This window comes from Neodiprion pinetum, chromosome 2 (genome assembly GCF_021155775.2).
Source record: "Neodiprion pinetum isolate iyNeoPine1 chromosome 2, iyNeoPine1.2, whole genome shotgun sequence".
Taxonomy (NCBI): Eukaryota; Metazoa; Arthropoda; class Insecta; order Hymenoptera; family Diprionidae; genus Neodiprion; species Neodiprion pinetum.
Genome location: NC_060233.1, coordinates 10,867,870 through 10,888,736, shown reverse-complemented (window position 1 = coordinate 10,888,736; position 20,867 = coordinate 10,867,870). Strand labels below are relative to the sequence as shown.

General features: G+C 40.5%; 1 protein-coding gene across 17 annotated transcripts in view; it reads left to right on the top strand.

The window, feature by feature from the left end:
* Positions 1-2,314, top strand: part of LOC124210972 (microtubule-associated protein futsch) — a 122,633-nt gene extending 120,319 nt beyond the window's left edge. For all 17 annotated transcript variants that reach the window (XM_046609495.2, XM_046609487.2, XM_046609489.2 and 14 more), the window contains 2 exons: positions 706-839; positions 1,655-2,314. In XM_046609495.2, coding sequence (XP_046465451.1) covers positions 706-839; positions 1,655-1,859 — 339 coding nt within the window. In that variant the 3' untranslated portion in view covers positions 1,860-2,314. The remainder of the gene's footprint in view (positions 1-705; positions 840-1,654) is intronic.
* The last annotated feature ends 18,553 nt before the right edge of the window (positions 2,315-20,867 follow it).

Sequence of the window (20,867 nt, the reverse complement as noted above, 5' to 3'; positions counted from 1 at the left end):
TATCTTATCATAAATTGCATATATATGTTGCGTATAAAATATACATATTATGTGTATATATATATATATGATATATTTCAATTAGTGAGGTTTAATACATTGCATTTTATGTTATTTTGAATATTGTATAATTTTCTTTATTAATTGCAATATTTTTCCTTCACTATCGAGCATATATGTATCGTTCAATATTATTACATTATAATAATTATAACATGATCTTAATTATAATAGTGGTGAAACAAATAATAATAATAATAATAATAATAATAATAATCATTGGTAAATAATGTACGTACCCAGATATATATACACACACATATATATACATATATGTATGTATATATATATATTAATTATATACTATCGTAGCCAAACTATCAAAAGCAAAACTCCCTCCTTTAAATATCCATACGAATTAAACTCGATTTTGCTGTTACCAATTGATATCGCGTTGAGCAAAATAGGTGAGCATATTTAATAATATTTATAGTGTTCTGTAATTTTTTTTTTTTTTTTTTACGAGTGTCAATTCATCAAGTTCATCAGCCATCTTGAAATATATTTGGAAAAAAAAACCTGTCACAAATCGCTTTCTCAATCTCTCTTTCTACAAGCAATTTCAGTATATTGAGTCTTTTTCCAACTTTCGCTTTAATCGAACCCAGAGTTAAATTTATCTTATTTCAATTTTTTCTATGCCAGGAAATTCAAACGACATGTGCGGAAGTGTGCGAAAGCTGCGAGAAGAAGGTTTACCCATTGGAAAAGGTTGAGACCAACAACAAAATCTTCCACAAGCAGTGTTTTCGGTGTCTCCAATGCAATTGCATTCTTAGGTAAAGTAAAACTAAACTAGAATATTGTCGAAAATAAAATAGTATATTGTGTTATTAGTGAGGAAAGTGGGTGATTTCCGATGAGTGTGAAGTTTGCAGCGTGAGCCGCAAAGGCTAGGGCTGCGTTCACGCGAATACGAGTGCGAAGTTAACCTTACAAGTGCTGCAATCGCACGAGTCAGATATCGCCGATTAACACACGTAACGCACGCTATTTTTCCCAACACCCGTGAAGGAAAGTTTGATTTGAAAAGTAAGGATTGTGTTACAGAACGCGGAATTAGAGCCGGATGACTTACGCTCAATGATACAGTGCGCAAAATTGAATTGTTCGCAAGTGCGCGTGCGTAAAAATAAGTATGTAAAATATAGCGTTTCAATTGCGCGCATGTGCCAACGTTGTTTTACCGCACTGTTCGGAAATGGGGCACTTTACGCGCGCTCCAAAGGCGTAAAAAATCTAACTTTCAAACCAGACGTTGGAAAAGAAATATTTTCCGTAAAACTCCAACTATAAGAATTCCGATTGATAAACTTTCAACAAATATCAAAGTTTTTACATAATTCTGCGATTAGTTCACGAAAATTTATACGTAACTGTAAAGGAATGTTTTTACAGTAAAACTGTAATGAAAACTGAAGATTTGTTAGATGAATTTTCAATAAATATCGAGTTATTTTCATAAATATGCCGAAATTAATTTTGGCAAAAATTTACCTGATTCTAAGTAAATTCATAGAAGTTTTTAGGGAACGGTTATCTCCCGCAAAGTTTATCTTACGCTTGTCGATAAAATCGTCTTTTCTCCTTACAGAATGGACACGTTCACATTGAACAACGGAAAATTATATTGTATACCCCATTTTAAACAACTTTTTATAACAAGAGGAAATTACGACGAGGGTTTTGGAATAAATCCCCACAAAAATAAATGGGCATCTTCCACCGCTGGATCTCCAGCGATGCCACTGACCACGAACACAGCAACACCAATCGCTGTGTCAAACGGTGACCTTTGATTACTTAATATGTATATATATATATATATATATGTGTGTGTGTGTATATATATATACCTATTAACAGCAACTGTAACTGTTACTTTAAACATCAGTTAGGGTAGATGTCTCACATAAATTAAGTCGACTAAATTATTCCTCTCCTAAACTCAGCATCATTCCATTTCTGATGTCCACAATGAGTTTCGGACATATTGTGTAACATTCATTAATTCGCCTTTAACAAATTTGTACATGGATAATAATTTTGGAACACACTGACGAAACTCGTTAAGTATAAGATGATTAGCTCAACAGTGTCGAACCGTATCTGCTTCGGCGCCATTATATAAGACGGTTATTAGATAAATTGTCAATATATCTTGATTCTTGCCATTTAGGCGGTGAAAATTAATATGATACGTATGTACATTACTCAAAACCAATTGTTTATATTAAATGAATTTTCAAATTTATTATTTCCATCTCATTCCACCTCTCATCCTTTGTTATTCTCTCTCTCTCTCTCTCTCTCTCTCTCTCTCTCTCTCTCTCTCTCTCTCTCTCTCTCTCTCTCTCTCTCTCTCTCTCTCTCTCTCTTGCTGATTTTTATTCTATTCGTCAGATAGTGACATATAATTTCATTGAAACTCAGAAAATATATAGAGATTTAAAAAAACGTTGTACGTTAGGTAAATGAACAAAACACCTGCATAGACATGTATTTAACATTTTAACACTGTTATATCGTTGCAATTGAGATTCCCAAAAAAACTATGTTGTGAATTAAGCACCTCGAGTATGTATCTAAAGGCATACAACCACTCGATTCGAGATACAAGTGCTTCTACATTCTAATTATTGCACTAAATTGTTATTATTATGATCATAATGTCGTTACTCGGAAGCCCCAGTTTATCTGAACAATGTCCCATATTCTCCTTATTTGTCTAAGTCAACTTTTATCGTTTTGTATTAATTTTATTTTACAATTTTTAGATATTTTATTGCCTATTATTATCACTATTTTTATTATTTTTATTATCATATTTGATTTTTACGACTATTGGATGTAGGTATACATTCATATATATTAGCTTCAGTTATACATATTATTATTATTATTATCATTGTTATTATTATTACTAGTATTATTATTATTATTATTATTAATATGTCATATTTTTTACCATGCAGGCGTAATAACTTTGAGTTTCGTGTACTTTATATTGTATTCCTATGAAAATATATTATGTCTTTATATTATTTGTGAAATACATATTTAATTCTTATAGCAAACTTATCGTGTCTTCTTATTTTACAGTCTCCAATTTATTGCGACCCCAAATATGGGTTTAAATTTTGAACAAATTAAAGTGTGCAAGATACACGAACGTCATCGTCTCCTTCTTCCTACTATCCGCTTGAGGTGGTGAGAAACTCAATTTTAAACGTACGAGAAGGGTGAATTTTTTCTCCTCGTTTGCGGCATTAATAACGATAGAAATGTTATAATTTCTCCTACAACGTAACAATGGATTCGCTACGTATGGACCTACAGAGTTAGATTTTGAGATTTAAAGAAATGAATTATTGTGCCCAACATGTTACTATGAAAACGTTATTCAATGAGTCCTACTGCGACCAAACTCATTGACCAAGATTGCAAGTGTTGTGGAACTACACTTAAGAAACTCCATATCTTGAGCCAAAGAAACACCCATAGAAGTTTCAGCAGAATCTGTGGTCCGGAGATCTGATATTCTCCTTTTAAGAGGTGTTCCATAATTTTCTAGCCCTTCTATTGGCTCCAGACTGGGACATCTGCACTTGGCGTGCCTTCTTTCTGCAAGATGCATTCGCCATAAGTTTCTCGGGTTTACATGTCAATGTAATCTGAAAAGGTTTCTGCAAAGTTGGTTCTAGAAAAAATAATTTACCTAATGAATTGAAAAGACTTTATTGATTGGCCTTATCTCCTTTGCGTCAAAGCTTCAACATTTGACAAAATCGCCCGTAACAGACTGTTTAGAGGCAACGTCAATGCAATTTCGCAGTGAAAATGACTACGATGAAAGTAAATTTACTAAAAAGATGGCTTTAAGCTTTAGGGTAATGATAGAAAACCGATATGGCGAGATGATAATATATTTGGTAGTCAACAGCTTCGTTTTTATAATATTATGAGCGCAGTGACTGAAGTTAATCGATTATTGATAATTGGAAGAATGCTATACCCGTTGATTTTTTTTGATAAATAGACAGCCAGAAATCGCCAACATGTCGTTGCATTTCTTCTGCTATTGGTTATGAAATGTTCCGATCCTCTTCTTAATTCGCTCAGGGAAGAATTCGTGGAAAGAAATGCTAAAAATCAATTTTGATTGGAAAAGCTTTCAAATGAGAAATGACGAGTGAAATTCTTCGATTTTCAGCTGTAACTTTGGATACAATGATGCGAGCGTATTGGGACTGCGGCCAACCAATTTCTCTGGCAAAATTACATCGGAATAGTGCCAAAAAGAATTTATTCCAGCACTTTTCAGAATCGCGAAAATTTTCGAAAAAAATACAAAGGGGTTAGCCTTACTTTTTCTTCATTTTTTGGCTGAAAAATTTTTGGTCTCAGATTCGATTTAAATGACCCTCTCCTGACTAATTGGACCCCCAAAAACTCGGAAAACGCAGCAGAAGAGGCGTGGGATGGACAGGAGAGAAATTACGAAGGAAAAAGCACCTGCTGAAAAATGTCGAAAACGCAGGTTCTCGTTTTTCGGCTCTAACTTTTGATGCGTTGATCGCAGCGTATTGGGACTGCGCCCAATCGATTTCTCTCGCAAAATTACGTCGGAATGGTGTATGGAAGAATTCATTCCAGCTCTTGTCAAAATCGCGAAAATTTTCGCCCAAAATGCAAAGGGGTTAGCCTTGCTTTTTTTCTAGCTGAAAAATTTTTGGTCCCAGATTCGATTTAAATGACCCTTTTCTGACTAATTGGACCCCCAGGAACTCAGAAAACGCAGCGAAAAAGGCGTGGGATGGACAGGAGAGAAATTACGAAGGAAAAAGCACCTGCTGAAAAATGTCGAAAACGCAGGTTCTCGTATTTCGGCTCTAACTTTTGATAAGTTGATCGCAGCGTATTGGGACTGCGCCCAATCGATTTCTCTCGCAAAATTACGTCGGAATGGTGCATGAAAGAATTCATTCCAGCACTTTTCAAAATTGCGAAAATTTTCGCCAAAAATGCAAAGGGGTTAGCCTTGCTTTTTTTTTGGCTGAAAAATTTTTGGTCCCAGATTCGATTTAAATGACCCTTTCCTGACTAACTGGACCCCCAGGAACTCAGAAAATGCAGCGAAAGAGGCGTGGGATGGACAGGAGAGAAATTACGAAGGAAAAAGCACCTGCTGAAAAATGTCGAAAACGCAGGTTCTCGTTTTTCGGCTCTAACTTTTGATAAGTTGATCGCAGCGTATTGGGACTGCGCCCAATCGATTTCTCTCGCAAAATTACGTCGGAATGGTGCATGAAAGAATTCATTCCAGCACTTTTCAAAATTGCGAAAATTTTCGCCAAAAATGCAAAGGGGTTAGCCTTGCTTTTTTTTTGGCTGAAAAATTTTTGGTCCCAGATTCGATTTAAATGACCCTTTCCTGACTAATTGGACCCCCAGGAACTCAGAAAATGCAGCGAAAGAGGCGTGGGATGGACAGGAGAGAAATTACGAAGGAAAAAGCACCTGCTGAAAAATGTCGAAAACGCAGGTTCTCGTTTTTCGGCTCTAACTTTTGATAAGTTGATCGCAGCGTATTGGGACTGCGCCCAATCGATTTCTCTCGCAAAATTACGTCGGAATGGTGCATGAAAGAATTCATTCCAGCACTTTTCAAAATCGCGAAAATTTCCGCCAAAAATGCAAAGGGGTTAGCCTTGCTTTTTTTTTGGCTGAAAAATTTTTGGTCCCAGATTCGATTTAAATGACCCTTTCCTGACTAATTGGACCCCCAGGAACTCAGAAAACGCAGCGAAAAAGGCGTGGGATGGACAAGAGAGAAATTACGAAGGAAAAAGCACCTGCTGAAAAATGTCGAAAACGCAGGTTCTCGTTGTTCGGCTCTAACTTTTGATAAGTTGATCGCAGCGTATTGGGACTGCACCCAATCGATTTCTCTCGCAAAATTACGTCGGAATGGTGCATGAAAGAATTCATTCCAGCACTTTTCAAAATCGCGAAAATTTCCGCCAAAAATGCGAAGGGGTTAGCCTTGCTTTTTTTTTGGCTGAAAAATTTTTGGTCCCAGATTCGATTTAAATGACCCTTTCCTGACTAATTGGACCCCCAGGAACTCAGAAAACGCAGCGAAAAAGGCGTGGGATCAACAGGAGAGAAATTACGAAGGAAAAAGCACCTGCTGAAAAATGTCGAAAACGCAGGTTCTCGTTTTTCGGCTCTAACTTTTGATAAGTTGATCGCAGCGTATTGGGACTGCGCCCAATCGATTTCTCTCGCAAAATTACGTCGGAATGGTGCATGAAAGAATTCATTCCAGCACTTTTCAAAATCGCGAAAATTTTCGCCAAAAATGCAAAGGGGTTAGCCTTGCTTTTTTTCTGGCTGAAAAATTTTTGGTCTCAGATTCGATTTAAATGACCCTTTTCTGACTAATTGGACCCCCAGGAACTCAGAAAACGCAGCGAAAAAGGCGTGGGATGGACAGGAGAGAAATTACGAAGGAAAAAGCACCTGCTGAAAAATGTCGAAAACGCAGGTTCTCGTTTTTCGGCTCTAACTTTTGATAAGTTGATCGCAGCGTATTGGGACTGCGCCCAATCGATTTCTCTCGCAAAATTACGTCGGAATGGTGCATGAAAGAATTCATTCCAGCACTTTTCAAAATCGCGAAAATTTTCGCCAAAAATGCAAAGGGGTTAGCCTTGCTTTTTTTTTGGCTGAAAAATTTTTGGTCTCAGATTCGATTTGAATGAGCCTTTCCTGACTAATTGCTCCCCCAGGAACTCAGAAAACGCAGCGAAAAAGGCGTGGGATCAACAGGAGTGAAATTACGAAGGAAAAAGCACCTGCTGAAAAATGTCGAAAACGCAGGTTCTCGTTTTTCGGCTCTAACTTTTGATAAGTTGATCGCAGCGTATTGGGACTGCGCCCAATCGATTTCTCTCGCAAAATTACGTCGGAATGGTGCATGAAAGAATTCATTCCAGCACTTTTCAAAATCGCGAAAATTTTCGCCAAAAATGCAAAGGGGTTAGCCTTGCTTTTTTTCTGGCTGAAAAATTTTTGGTCTCAGATTCGATTTAAATGACCCTTTTCTGACTAATTGGACCCCCAGGAACTCAGAAAACGCAGCGAAAAAGGCGTGGGATGGACAGGAGAGAAATTACGAAGGAAAAAGCACCTGCTGAAAAATGTCGAAAACGCAGGTTCTCGTTTTTCGGCTCTAACTTTTGATAAGTTGATCGCAGCGTATTGGGACTGCGCCCAATCGATTTCTCTCGCAAAATTACGTCGGAATGGTGCATGAAAGAATTCATTCCAGCACTTTTCAAAATCGCGAAAATTTTCGCCAAAAATGCAAAGGGGTTAGCCTTGCTTTTTTTTTGGCTGAAAAATTTTTGGTCTCAGATTCGATTTGAATGAGCCTTTCCTGACTAATTGCTCCCCCAGGAACTCAGAAAACGCAGCGAAAAAGGCGTGGGATCAACAGGAGTGAAATTACGAAGGAAAAAGCACCTGCTGAAAAATGTCGAAAACGCAGGTTCTCGTTTTTCGGCTCTAACTTTTGATGCGTTGATCGCAGCGTATTGGGACTGCGCCCAATCGATTTCTCTCGCAAAATTACGTCGGAATGGTGTATGGAAGAATTCATTCCAGCTCTTTTCAAAATCGCGAAAATTTTCGCCCAAAATGCAAAGGGGTTAGCCTTGCTTTTTTTCTAGCTGAAAAATTTTTGGTCCCAGATTCGATTTAAATGACCCTTTTCTGACTAATTGGACCCCCAGGAACTCAGAAAACGCAGCGAAAAAGGCGTGGGATGGACAGGAGAGAAATTACGAAGGAAAAAGCACCTGCTGAAAAATGTCGAAAACGCAGGTTCTCGTTTTTCGGCTCTAACTTTTGATAAGTTGATCGCAGCGTATTGGGACTGCGCCCAATCGATGTCTCTCGCAAAATTACGTCGGAATGGTGTATGGAAGAATTCATTCCAGCTCTTTTCAAAATCGCGAAAATTTTCGCCAAAAATGCAAAGGGGTTAGCCTTGCTTTTTTTTTGGCTGAAAAATTTTTGGTCCCAGATTCGATTTAAATGACCCTTTCCTGACTAATTGGACCCCCAGGAACTCAGAAAATGCAGCGAAAAAGGCGTGGGATGGACAGGAGAGAAATTACGAAGGAAAAAGCACCTGCTGAAAAATGTCGAAAACGCAGGTTCTCGTTTTTCGGCTCTAACTTTTGATAAGTTGATCGCAGCGTATTGGGACTGCGCCCAATCGATGTCTCTCGCAAAATTACGTCGGAATGGTGCGTGAAAGAATTCATTCCAGCACTTTTCAAAATCGCGAAAATTTTCGCCAAAAATGCAAAGGGGTTAGCCTTGCTTTTTTTTTGGCTGAAAAATTTTTGGTCCCAGATTCGATTTAAATGACCCTTTCCTGACTAATTGGACCCCCAGGAACTCAGAAAATGCAGCGAAAAAGGCGTGGGATGGACAGGAGAGAAATTACGAAGGAAAAAGCACCTGCTGAAAAATGTCGAAAACGCAGGTTCTCGTTTTTCGGCTCTAACTTTTGATAAGTTGATCGCAGCGTATTGGGACTGCGCCCAATCGATTTCTCTCGCAAAATTACGTCGGAATGGTGCGTGAAAGAATTCATTCCAGCACTTTTCAAAATCGCGAAAATTTTCGCCAAAAATGCAAAGGGGTTAGCCTTGCTTTTTTTTTGGCTGAAAAATTTTTGGTCCCAGATTCGATTTAAATGACCCTTTTCTGACTAATTGGACCCCCAGGAACTCAGAAAACGCAGCGAAAAAGGCGTGGGATGGACAGGAGAGAAATTACGAAGGAAAAAGCACCTGCTGAAAAATGTCGAAAACACAGGTTCTCGTTTTTCGGCTCTAACTTTTGATGCGTTGATCGCAGCGTATTGGGACTGCGCCCAATCGATTTCTCTCGCAAAATTACGTCGGAATGGTGTATAGAAGAATACATTCCAGCTCTTTTCAAAATCGCGAAAATTTTCGCCCAAAATGCAAAGGGGTTAGCCTTGCTTTTTTTTTGGCTGAAAAATTTTTGGTCCCAGATTCGATTTAAATGACCCTTTCCTGACTAATTGGACCCCCAGGAACTCAGAAAATGCAGCGAAAAAGGCGTGGGATGGACAGGAGAGAAATTACGAAGGATAAAGCACCTGCTGAAAAATGTCGAAAACGCAGGTTCTCGTTTTTCGGCTCTAACTTTTGATAAGTTGATCGCAGCGTATTGGGACTACGCCCAATCGATTTCTCTCGCAAAATTACGTCGGAATGGTGCATGAAAGAATTCATTCCAGCACTTTTCAAAATCGCGAAAATTTCCGCCAAAAATGCAAAGGGGTTAGCCTTGCTTTTTTTTTGGCTGAAAAATTTTTGGTCCCAGATTCGATTTAAATGACCCTTTCCTGACTAATTGGACCCCCAGGAACTCAGGAAATGCAGCGAAAAAGGCGTGGGATGGACAGGAGAGAAATTACGAAGGAAAAAGCACCTGCTGAAAAATGTCGAAAACGCAGGTTCTCGTTTTTCGGCTCTAACTTTTGATGCGTTGATCGCAGCGTATTGGGACTGCGCCCAATCGATTTCTCTCGCAAAATTACGTCGGAATGGTGTATAGAAGAATACATTCCAGCTCTTTTCAAAATCGCAAAAATTTTCGCCCAAAATGCAAAGGGGTTAGCCTTGCTTTTTTTTTGGCTGAAAAATTTTTGGTCCCAGATTCGATTTAAATGACCCTTTCCTGACTAATTGGACCCCCAGGAACTCAGAAAATGCAGCGAAAAAGGCGTGGGATGGACAGGAGAGAAATGACGAAGGATAAAGCACCTGCTGAAAAATGTCGAAAACGCAGGTTCTCGTTTTTCGGCTCTAACTTTTGATAAGTTGATCGCAGCGTATTGGGACTGCGCCCAATCGATTTCTCTCGCAAAATTACGTCGGAATGGTGCATGAAAGAATTCATTCCAGCACTTTTCAAAATCGCGAAAATTTTCGCCAAAAATGCAAAGGGGTTAGCCTTGCTTTTTTTCTGGCTGAAAAATTTTTGGTCTCAGATTCGATTAAAGTGACCCTTTTCTGACTAATTGGACCCCCAGGAACTCTGAAAACGCAGCGAAAAAGGCGTGGGATGGACAGGAGAGAAATTACGAAGGAAAAAGCACCTGCTGAAAAATGTCGAAAACGCAGGTTCTCGTTTTTCGGCTCTAACTTTTGATAAGTTGATCGCAGCGTATTGGGACTGCGCCCAATCGATTTCTCTCGCAAAATTACGTCGGAATGGTGCATGAAAGAATTCATTCCAGCACTTTTCAAAATCGCGAAAATTTTCGCCAAAAATGCAAAGGGGTTAGCCTTGCTTTTTTTTTGGCTGAAAAATTTTTGGTCTCAGATTCGATTTGAATGAGCCTTTCCTGACTAATTGCTCCCCCAGGAACTCAGAAAACGCAGCGAAAAAGGCGTGGGATCAACAGGAGTGAAATTACGAAGGAAAAAGCACCTGCTGAAAAATGTCGAAAACGCAGGTTCTCGTTTTTCGGCTCTAACTTTTGATGCGTTGATCGCAGCGTATTGGGACTGCGCCCAATCGATTTCTCTCGCAAAATTACGTCGGAATGGTGTATGGAAGAATTCATTCCAGCTCTTTTCAAAATCGCGAAAATTTTCGCCCAAAATGCAAAGGGGTTAGCCTTGCTTTTTTTCTAGCTGAAAAATTTTTGGTCCCAGATTCGATTTAAATGACCCTTTTCTGACTAATTGGACCCCCAGGAACTCAGAAAACGCAGCGAAAAAGGCGTGGGATGGACAGGAGAGAAATTACGAAGGAAAAAGCACCTGCTGAAAAATGTCGAAAACGCAGGTTCTCGTTTTTCGGCTCTAACTTTTGATAAGTTGATCGCAGCGTATTGGGACTGCGCCCAATCGATTTCTCTCGCAAAATTACGTCGGAATGGTGCATGAAAGAATTCATTCCAGCACTTTTCAAAATCGCGAAAATTTTCGCCAAAAATGCAAAGGGGTTAGCCTTGCTTTTTTTTTGGCTGAAAAATTTTTGGTCCCAGATTCGATTTAAATGACCCTTTCCTGACTAATTGGACCCCCAGGAACTCAGAAAATGCAGCAAAAAAGGCGTGGGATGGACAGGAGAGAAATTACGAAGGAAAAAGCACCTGCTGAAAAATGTCGAAAACGCAGGTTCTCGTTTTTCGGCTCTAACTTTTGATAAGTTGATCGCAGCGTATTGGGACTGCGCCCAATCGATTTCTCTCGCAAAATTACGTCGGAATGGTGCATGAAAGAATTCATTCCAGCACTTTTCAAAATCGCGAAAATTTTCGCCAAAAATGCAAAGGGGTTAGCCTTGCTTTTTTTTTGGCTGAAAAATTTTTGGTCCCAGATTCGATTTCAATGACCCTTTTCTGACTAATTGGACCCCCAGGAACTCAGAAAACGCAGCGAAAAAGGCGTGGGATGGACAGGAGAGAAATTACGAAGGAAAAAGCACCTGCTGAAAAATGTCGAAAACACAGGTTCTCGTTTTTCGGCTCTAACTTTTGATGCGTTGATCGCAGCGTATTGGGACTGCGCCCAATCGATTTCTCTCGCAAAATTACGTCGGAATGGTGTATAGAAGAATACATTCCAGCTCTTTTCAAAATCGCGAAAATTTTCGCCCAAAATGCAAAGGGGTTAGCCTTGCTTTTTTTTTGGCTGAAAAATTTTTGGTCCCAGATTCGATTTAAATGACCCTTTCCTGACTAATTGGACCCCCAGGAACTCAGAAAATGCAGCGAAAGAGGCGTGGGATGGACAGGAGAGAAATTACGAAGGAAAAAGCACCTGCTGAAAAATGTCGAAAACGCAGGTTCTCGTTTTTCGGCTCTAACTTTTGATAAGTTGATCGCAGCGTATTGGGACTGCGCCCAATCGATTTCTCTCGCAAAATTACGTCGGAATGGTGCATGAAAGAATTCATTCCAGCACTTTTCAAAATCGCGAAAATTTCCGCCAAAAATGCAAAGGGGTTAGCCTTGCTTTTTTTTTGGCTGAAAAATTTTTGGTCCCAGATTCGATTTAAATGACCCTTTCCTGACTAATTGGACCCCCAGGAACTCAGAAAACGCAGCGAAAAAGGCGTGGGATGGACAGGAGAGAAATTACGAAGGAAAAAGCACCTGCTGAAAAATGTCGAAAACGCAGGTTCTCGTTGTTCGGCTCTAACTTTTGATAAGTTGATCGCAGCGTATTGGGACTGCGCCCAATCGATTTCTCTCGCAAAATTACGTCGGAATGGTGCATGAAAGAATTCATTCCAGCACTTTTCAAAATCGCGAAAATTTTCGCCAAAAATGCAAAGGGGTTAGCCTTGCTTTTTTTTTGGCTGAAAAATTTTTGGTCTCAGATTCGATTTGAATGAGCCTTTCCTGACTAATTGCTCCCCCAGGAACTCAGAAAACGCAGCGAAAAAGGCGTGGGATCAACAGGAGTGAAATTACGAAGGAAAAAGCACCTGCTGAAAAATGTCGAAAACGCAGGTTCTCGTTTTTCGGCTCTAACTTTTGATAAGTTGATCGCAGCGTATTGGGACTGCGCCCAATCGATTTCTCTCGCAAAATTACGTCGGAATGGTGCATGAAAGAATTCATTCCAGCACTTTTCAAAATCGCGAAAATTTTCGCCAAAAATGCAAAGGGGTTAGCCTTGCTTTTTTTCTGGCTGAAAAATTTTTGGTCTCAGATTCGATTTAAATGACCCTTTTCAGACTAATTGGACCCCCAGGAACTCAGAAAACGCAGCGAAAAAGGCGTGGGATGGACAGGAGAGAAATTACGAAGGAAAAAGCACCTGCTGAAAAATGTCGAAAACGCAGGTTCTCGTTTTTCGGCTCTAACTTTTGATAAGTTGATCGCAGCGTATTGGGACTGCGCCCAATCGATTTCTCTCGCAAAATTACGTCGGAATGGTGCATGAAAGAATTCATTCCAGCACTTTTCAAAATCGCGAAAATTTTCGCCAAAAATGCAAAGGGGTTAGCCTTGCTTTTTTTTTGGCTGAAAAATTTTTGGTCTCAGATTCGATTTGAATGAGCCTTTCCTGACTAATTGCTCCCCCAGGAACTCAGAAAACGCAGCGAAAAAGGCGTGGGATCAACAGGAGTGAAATTACGAAGGAAAAAGCACCTGCTGAAAAATGTCGAAAACGCAGGTTCTCGTTTTTCGGCTCTAACTTTTGATGCGTTGATCGCAGCGTATTGGGACTGCGCCCAATCGATTTCTCTCGCAAAATTACGTCGGAATGGTGTATGGAAGAATTCATTCCAGCTCTTTTCAAAATCGCGAAAATTTTCGCCCAAAATGCAAAGGGGTTAGCCTTGCTTTTTTTCTAGCTGAAAAATTTTTGGTCCCAGATTCGATTTAAATGACCCTTTTCTGACTAATTGGACCCCCAGGAACTCAGAAAACGCAGCGAAAAAGGCGTGGGATGGACAGGAGAGAAATTACGAAGGAAAAAGCACCTGCTGAAAAATGTCGAAAACGCAGGTTCTCGTTTTTCGGCTCTAACTTTTGATAAGTTGATCGCAGCGTATTGGGACTGCGCCCAATCGATGTCTCTCGCAAAATTACGTCGGAATGGTGTATGGAAGAATTCATTCCAGCTCTTTTCAAAATCGCGAAAATTTTCGCCAAAAATGCAAAGGGGTTAGCCTTGCTTTTTTTTTGGCTGAAAAATTTTTGGTCCCAGATTCGATTTAAATGACCCTTTCCTGACTAATTGGACCCCCAGGAACTCAGAAAATGCAGCGAAAAAGGCGTGGGATGGACAGGAGAGAAATTACGAAGGAAAAAGCACCTGCTGAAAAATGTCGAAAACGCAGGTTCTCGTTTTTCGGCTCTAACTTTTGATAAGTTGATCGCAGCGTATTGGGACTGCGCCCAATCGATGTCTCTCGCAAAATTACGTCGGAATGGTGCGTGAAAGAATTCATTCCAGCACTTTTCAAAATCGCGAAAATTTTCGCCAAAAATGCAAAGGGGTTAGCCTTGCTTTTTTTTTGGCTGAAAAATTTTTGGTCCCAGATTCGATTTAAATGACCCTTTCCTGACTAATTGGACCCCCAGGAACTCAGAAAATGCAGCGAAAAAGGCGTGGGATGGACAGGAGAGAAATTACGAAGGAAAAAGCACCTGCTGAAAAATGTCGAAAACGCAGGTTCTCGTTTTTCGGCTCTAACTTTTGATAAGTTGATCGCAGCGTATTGGGACTGCGCCCAATCGATTTCTCTCGCAAAATTACGTCGGAATGGTGCATGAAAGAATTCATTCCAGCACTTTTCAAAATCGCGAAAATTTTCGCCAAAAATGCAAAGGGGTTAGCCTTGCTTTTTTTTTGGCTGAAAAATTTTTGGTCTCAGATTCGATTTGAATGAGCCTTTCCTGACTAATTGCTCCCCCAGGAACTCAGAAAACGCAGCGAAAAAGGCGTGGGATGGACAGGAGAGAAATTACGAAGGAAAAAGCACCTGCTGAAAAATGTCGAAAACGCAGGTTCTCGTTTTTCGGCTCTAACTTTTGATAAGTTGATCGCAGCGTATTGGGACTGCGCCCAATCGATGTCTCTCGCAAAATTACGTCGGAATGGTGTATGGAAGAATTCATTCCAGCTCTTTTCAAAATCGCGAAAATTTTCGCCAAAAATGCAAAGGGGTTAGCCTTGCTTTTTTTTTGGCTGAAAAATTTTTGGTCCCAGATTCGATTTAAATGACCCTTTCCTGACTAATTGGACCCCCAGGAACTCAGAAAATGCAGCGAAAAAGGCGTGGGATGGACAGGAGAGAAATTACGAAGGAAAAAGCACCTGCTGAAAAATGTCGAAAACGCAGGTTCTCGTTTTTCGGCTCTAACTTTTGATAAGTTGATCGCAGCGTATTGGGACTGCGCCCAATCGATGTCTCTCGCAAAATTACGTCGGAATGGTGCGTGAAAGAATTCATTCCAGCACTTTTCAAAATCGCGAAAATTTTCGCCAAAAATGCAAAGGGGTTAGCCTTGCTTTTTTTTTGGCTGAAAAATTTTTGGTCCCAGATTCGATTTAAATGACCCTTTCCTGACTAATTGGACCCCCAGGAACTCAGAAAATGCAGCGAAAAAGGCGTGGGATGGACAGGAGAGAAATTACGAAGGAAAAAGCACCTGCTGAAAAATGTCGAAAACGCAGGTTCTCGTTTTTCGGCTCTAACTTTTGATAAGTTGATCGCAGCGTATTGGGACTGCGCCCAATCGATTTCTCTCGCAAAATTACGTCGGAATGGTGCATGAAAGAATTCATTCCAGCACTTTTCAAAATCGCGAAAATTTTCGCCAAAAATGCAAAGGGGTTAGCCTTGCTTTTTTTTTGGCTGAAAAATTTTTGGTCCCAGATTCGATTTAAATGACCCTTTCCTGACTAATTGGACCCCCAGGAACTCAGAAAATGCAGCGAAAAAGGCGTGGGATGGACAGGAGAGAAATTACGAAGGATAAAGCACCTGCTGAAAAATGTCGAAAACGCAGGTTCTCGTTTTTCGGCTCTAACTTTTGATAAGTTGATCGCAGCGTATTGGGACTGCGCCCAATCGATTTCTCTCGCAAAATTACGTCGGAATGGTGCATGAAAGAATTCATTCCAGCACTTTTCAAAATCGCGAAAATTTTCGCCAAAAATGCAAAGGGGTTAGCCTTGCTTTTTTTCTGGCTGAAAAATTTTTGGTCTCAGATTCGATTAAAGTGACCCTTTTCTGACTAATTGGACCCCCAGGAACTCAGAAAACGCAGCGAAAAAGGCGTGGGATGGACAGGAGAGAAATTACGAAGGAAAAAGCACCTGCTGAAAAATGTCGAAAACGCAGGTTCTCGTTTTTCGGCTCTAACTTTTGATAAGTTGATCGCAGCGTATTGGGACTGCGCCCAATCGATTTCTCTCGCAAAATTACGTCGGAATGGTGCATGAAAGAATTCATTCCAGCACTTTTCAAAATCGCGAAAATTTTCGCCAAAAATGCAAAGGGGTTAGCCTTGCTTTTTTTTTGGCTGAAAAATTTTTGGTCTCAGATTCGATTTGAATGAGCCTTTCCTGACTAATTGCTCCCCCAGGAACTCAGAAAACGCAGCGAAAAAGGCGTGGGATCAACAGGAGTGAAATTACGAAGGAAAAAGCACCTGCTGAAAAATGTCGAAAACGCAGGTTCTCGTTTTTCGGCTCTAACTTTTGATGCGTTGATCGCAGCGTATTGGGACTGCGCCCAATCGATTTCTCTCGCAAAATTACGTCGGAATGGTGTATGGAAGAATTCATTCCAGCTCTTTTCAAAATCGCGAAAATTTTCGCCCAAAATGCAAAGGGGTTAGCCTTGCTTTTTTTCTAGCTGAAAAATTTTTGGTCCCAGATTCGATTTAAATGACCCTTTTCTGACTAATTGGACCCCCAGGAACTCAGAAAACGCAGCGAAAAAGGCGTGGGATGGACAGGAGAGAAATTACGAAGGAAAAAGCACCTGCTGAAAAATGTCGAAAACGCAGGTTCTCGTTTTTCGGCTCTAACTTTTGATAAGTTGATCGCAGCGTATTGGGACTGCGCCCAATCGATTTCTCTCGCAAAATTACGTCGGAATGGTGCATGAAAGAATTCATTCCAGCACTTTTCAAAATCGCGAAAATTTTCGCCAAAAATGCAAAGGGGTTAGCCTTGCTTTTTTTTTGGCTGAAAAATTTTTGGTCCCAGATTCGATTTAAATGACCCTTTCCTGACTAATTGGACCCCCAGGAACTCAGAAAATGCAGCGAAAAAGGCGTGGGATGGACAGGAGAGAAATTACGAAGGAAAAAGCACCTGCTGAAAAATGTCGAAAACGCAGGTTCTCGTTTTTCGGCTCTAACTTTTGATAAGTTGATCGCAGCGTATTGGGACTGCGCCCAATCGATTTCTCTCGCAAAATTACGTCGGAATGGTGCATGAAAGAATTCATTCCAGCACTTTTCAAAATCGCGAAAATTTTCGCCAAAAATGCAAAGGGGTTAGCCTTGCTTTTTTTTTGGCTGAAAAATTTTTGGTCCCAGATTCGATTTAAATGACCCTTTCCTGACTAATTGGACCCCCAGGAACTCAGAAAATGCAGCGAAAAAGGCGTGGGATGGACAGGAGAGAAATTACGAAGGAAAAAGCACCTGCTGAAAAATGTCGAAAACGCAGGTTCTCGTTTTTCGGCTCTAACTTTTGATAAGTTGATCGCAGCGTATTGGGACTGCGCCCAATCGATTTCTCTCGCAAAATTACGTCGGAATGGTGCATGAAAGAATTCATTCCAGCACTTTTCAAAATCGCGAAAATTTTCGCCAAAAATGCAAAGGGGTTAGCCTTGCTTTTTTTTTGGCTGAAAAATTTTTGGTCCCAGATTCGATTTAAATGACCCTTTTCTGACTAATTGGACCCCCAGGAACTCAGAAAACGCAGCGAAAAAGGCGTGGGATGGACAGGAGAGAAATTACGAAGGAAAAAGCACCTGCTGAAAAATGTCGAAAACACAGGTTCTCGTTTTTCGGCTCTAACTTTTGATGCGTTGATCGCAGCGTATTGGGACTGCGCCCAATCGATTTCTCTCGCAAAATTACGTCGGAATGGTGTATAGAAGAATACATTCCAGCTCTTTTCAAAATCGCGAAAATTTTCGCCCAAAATGCAAAGGGGTTAGCCTTGCTTTTTTTTTGGCTGAAAAATTTTTGGTCCCAGATTCGATTTAAATGACCCTTTCCTGACTAATTGGACCCCCAGGAACTCAGAAAATGCAGCGAAAGAGGCGTGGGATGGACAGGAGAGAAATTACGAAGGAAAAAGCACCTGCTGAAAAATGTCGAAAACGCAGGTTCTCGTTTTTCGGCTCTAACTTTTGATAAGTTGATCGCAGCGTATTGGGACTGCGCCCAATCGATTTCTCTCGCAAAATTACGTCGGAATGGTGCATGAAAGAATTCATTCCAGCACTTTTCAAAATCGCGAAAATTTCCGCCAAAAATGCAAAGGGGTTAGCCTTGCTTTTTTTTTGGCTGAAAAATTTTTGGTCCCAGATTCGATTTAAATGACCCTTTCCTGACTAATTGGACCCCCAGGAACTCAGAAAACGCAGCGAAAAAGGCGTGGGATGGACAGGAGAGAAATTACGAAGGAAAAAGCACCTGCTGAAAAATGTCGAAAACGCAGGTTCTCGTTGTTCGGCTCTAACTTTTGATAAGTTGATCGCAGCGTATTGGGACTGCGCCCAATCGATTTCTCTCGCAAAATTACGTCGGAATGGTGCATGAAAGAATTCATTCCAGCACTTTTCAAAATCGCGAAAATTTCCGCCAAAAATGCAAAGGGGTTAGCCTTGCTTTTTTTTTGGCTGAAAAATTTTTGGTCCCAGATTCGATTTAAATGACCCTTTCCTGACTAATTGGACCCCCAGGAACTCAGAAAACGCAGCGAAAAAGGCGTGGGATCAACAGGAGAGAAATTACGAAGGAAAAAGCACCTGCTGAAAAATGTCGAAAACGCAGGTTCTCGTTTTTCGGCTCTAACTTTTGATAAGTTGATCGCAGCGTATTGGGACTGCGCCCAATCGATTTCTCTCGCAAAATTACGTCGGAATGGTGCATGAAAGAATTCATTCCAGCACTTTTCAAAATCGCGAAAATTTTCGCCAAAAATGCAAAGGGGTTAGCCTTGCTTTTTTTTTGGCTGAAAAATTTTTGGTCCCAGATTCGATTTAAATGACCCTTTCCTGACTAATTGGACCCCCAGGAACTCAGGAAATGCAGCGAAAAAGGCGTGGGATGGACAGGAGAGAAATTACGAAGGAAAAAGCACCTGCTGAAAAATGTCGAAAACGCAGGTTCTCGTTTTTCGGCTCTAACTTTTGATAAGTTGATCGCAGCGTATTGGGACTGCGCCCAATCGATTTCTCTCGCAAAATTACGTCGGAATAGTGCATGAAAGAATTCATTCCAGCACTTTTCAAAATCGCGAAAATTTCCGCCAAAAATGCAAAGGGGTTAGCCTTGCTTTTTTTTTGGCTGAAAAATTTTTGGTCCCAGATTCGATTTAAATGACCCTTTCCTGACTAATTGGACCCCCAGGAACTCAGGAAATGCAGCGAAAAAGGCGTGGGATCAACAGGAGAGAAATTACGAAGGAAAAAGCACCTGCTGAAAAATGTCGAAAACGCAGGTTCTAGTTTTTCGGCTCTAACTTTTGATAAGTTGATCGCAGCGTATTGGGACTGCGCCCAATCGATTTCTCTCGCAAAATTACGTCGGAATGGTGCATGAAAGAATTCATTCCAGCACTTTTCAAAATCGCGAAAATTTTCGCCAAAAATGCAAAGGGGTTAGCCTTGCTTTTTTTCTGGCTGAAAAATTTTTGGTCCCAGATTCGATTTAAATGACCCTTTCCTGACTAATTGGACCCCCAGGAACTCAGGAAATGCAGCGAAAACGGCGTGGATTGGACAGGAGAGAAATTACGAAGGAAAAAGCACCTGCTGAAAAATGTCGAAAACGCAGGTTCTCGTTTTTCGGCTCTAACTTTTGATAAGTTGATCGCAGCGTATTGGGACTGCGCCCAATCGATTTCTCTCGCAAAATTACGTCGGAATGGTGCATGAAAGAATTCATTCCAGCACTTTTCAAAATCGCGAAAATTTCCGCCAAAAATGCAAAGGGGTTAGCCTTGCTTTTTTTTTGGCTGAAAAATTTTTGGTCCCAGATTCGATTTAAATGACCCTTTCCTGACTAATTGGACCCCCAGGAACTCAGGAAATGCAGCGAAAAAGGCGTGGGATGGACAGGAGAGAAATTACGAAGGAAAAAGCACCTGCTGAAAAATGTCGAAAACGCAGGTTCTCGTTTTTCGGCTCTAACTTTTGATAAGTTGATCGCAGCGTATTGGGACTGCGCCCAATCGATTTCTCTCGCAAAATTACGTCGGAATGGTGCATGAAAGAATTCATTCCAGCACTTTTCAAAATCGCGAAAATTTTCGCCAAAAATGCAAAGGGGTTAGCCTTGCTTTTTTTTTGGCTGAAAAATTTTTGGTCCCAGATTCGATTTAAATGACCCTTTTCTGACTAATTGGACCCCCAGGAACTCAGAAAACGCAGCGAAAAAGGCGTGGGATGGACAGGAGAGAAATTACGAAGGAAAAAGCACCTGCTGAAAAATGTCGAAAACGCAGGTTCTCGTTTTTCGGCTCTAACTTTTGATAAGTTGATCGCAGCGTATTGGGACTGCGCCCAATCGATTTCTCTCGCAAAATTACGTCGGAATAGTGCCAGAAAGAGTTTATTCCAGCACCTTTCAGAATCGTGAAAATTTTCGAAAAAAATACAAAGGGGTTAGCCTTGCTTTTTTTTATTTATAGGCTGAAAAATTTTCGGTCTCAGATTCGATTCGTACAACCATTTTCTGACCAATTGAACCCCCAGGAACTCACAAAACGCAGCGAAAACAGCGTAGGACCAACAGCAGAGAAATGACGACTAAAATTCTTTCGCAAAAAATTCTGTGATCAATAAAGTTGTCTAGAAGAATCTTCTGTCACTTGAATTGAGTTGATGATGACTTTGGGTAGGACAATTACGTGCGAAACAGTTTTGCAGTTAATCGCTGAGTGCTTGTTTAAAATTCCGCCTAACAATTTTATTTCAGTCAGCCAAATGAAATGGCAACTTGGCGATGCGAATTAACCCTGAAGCTA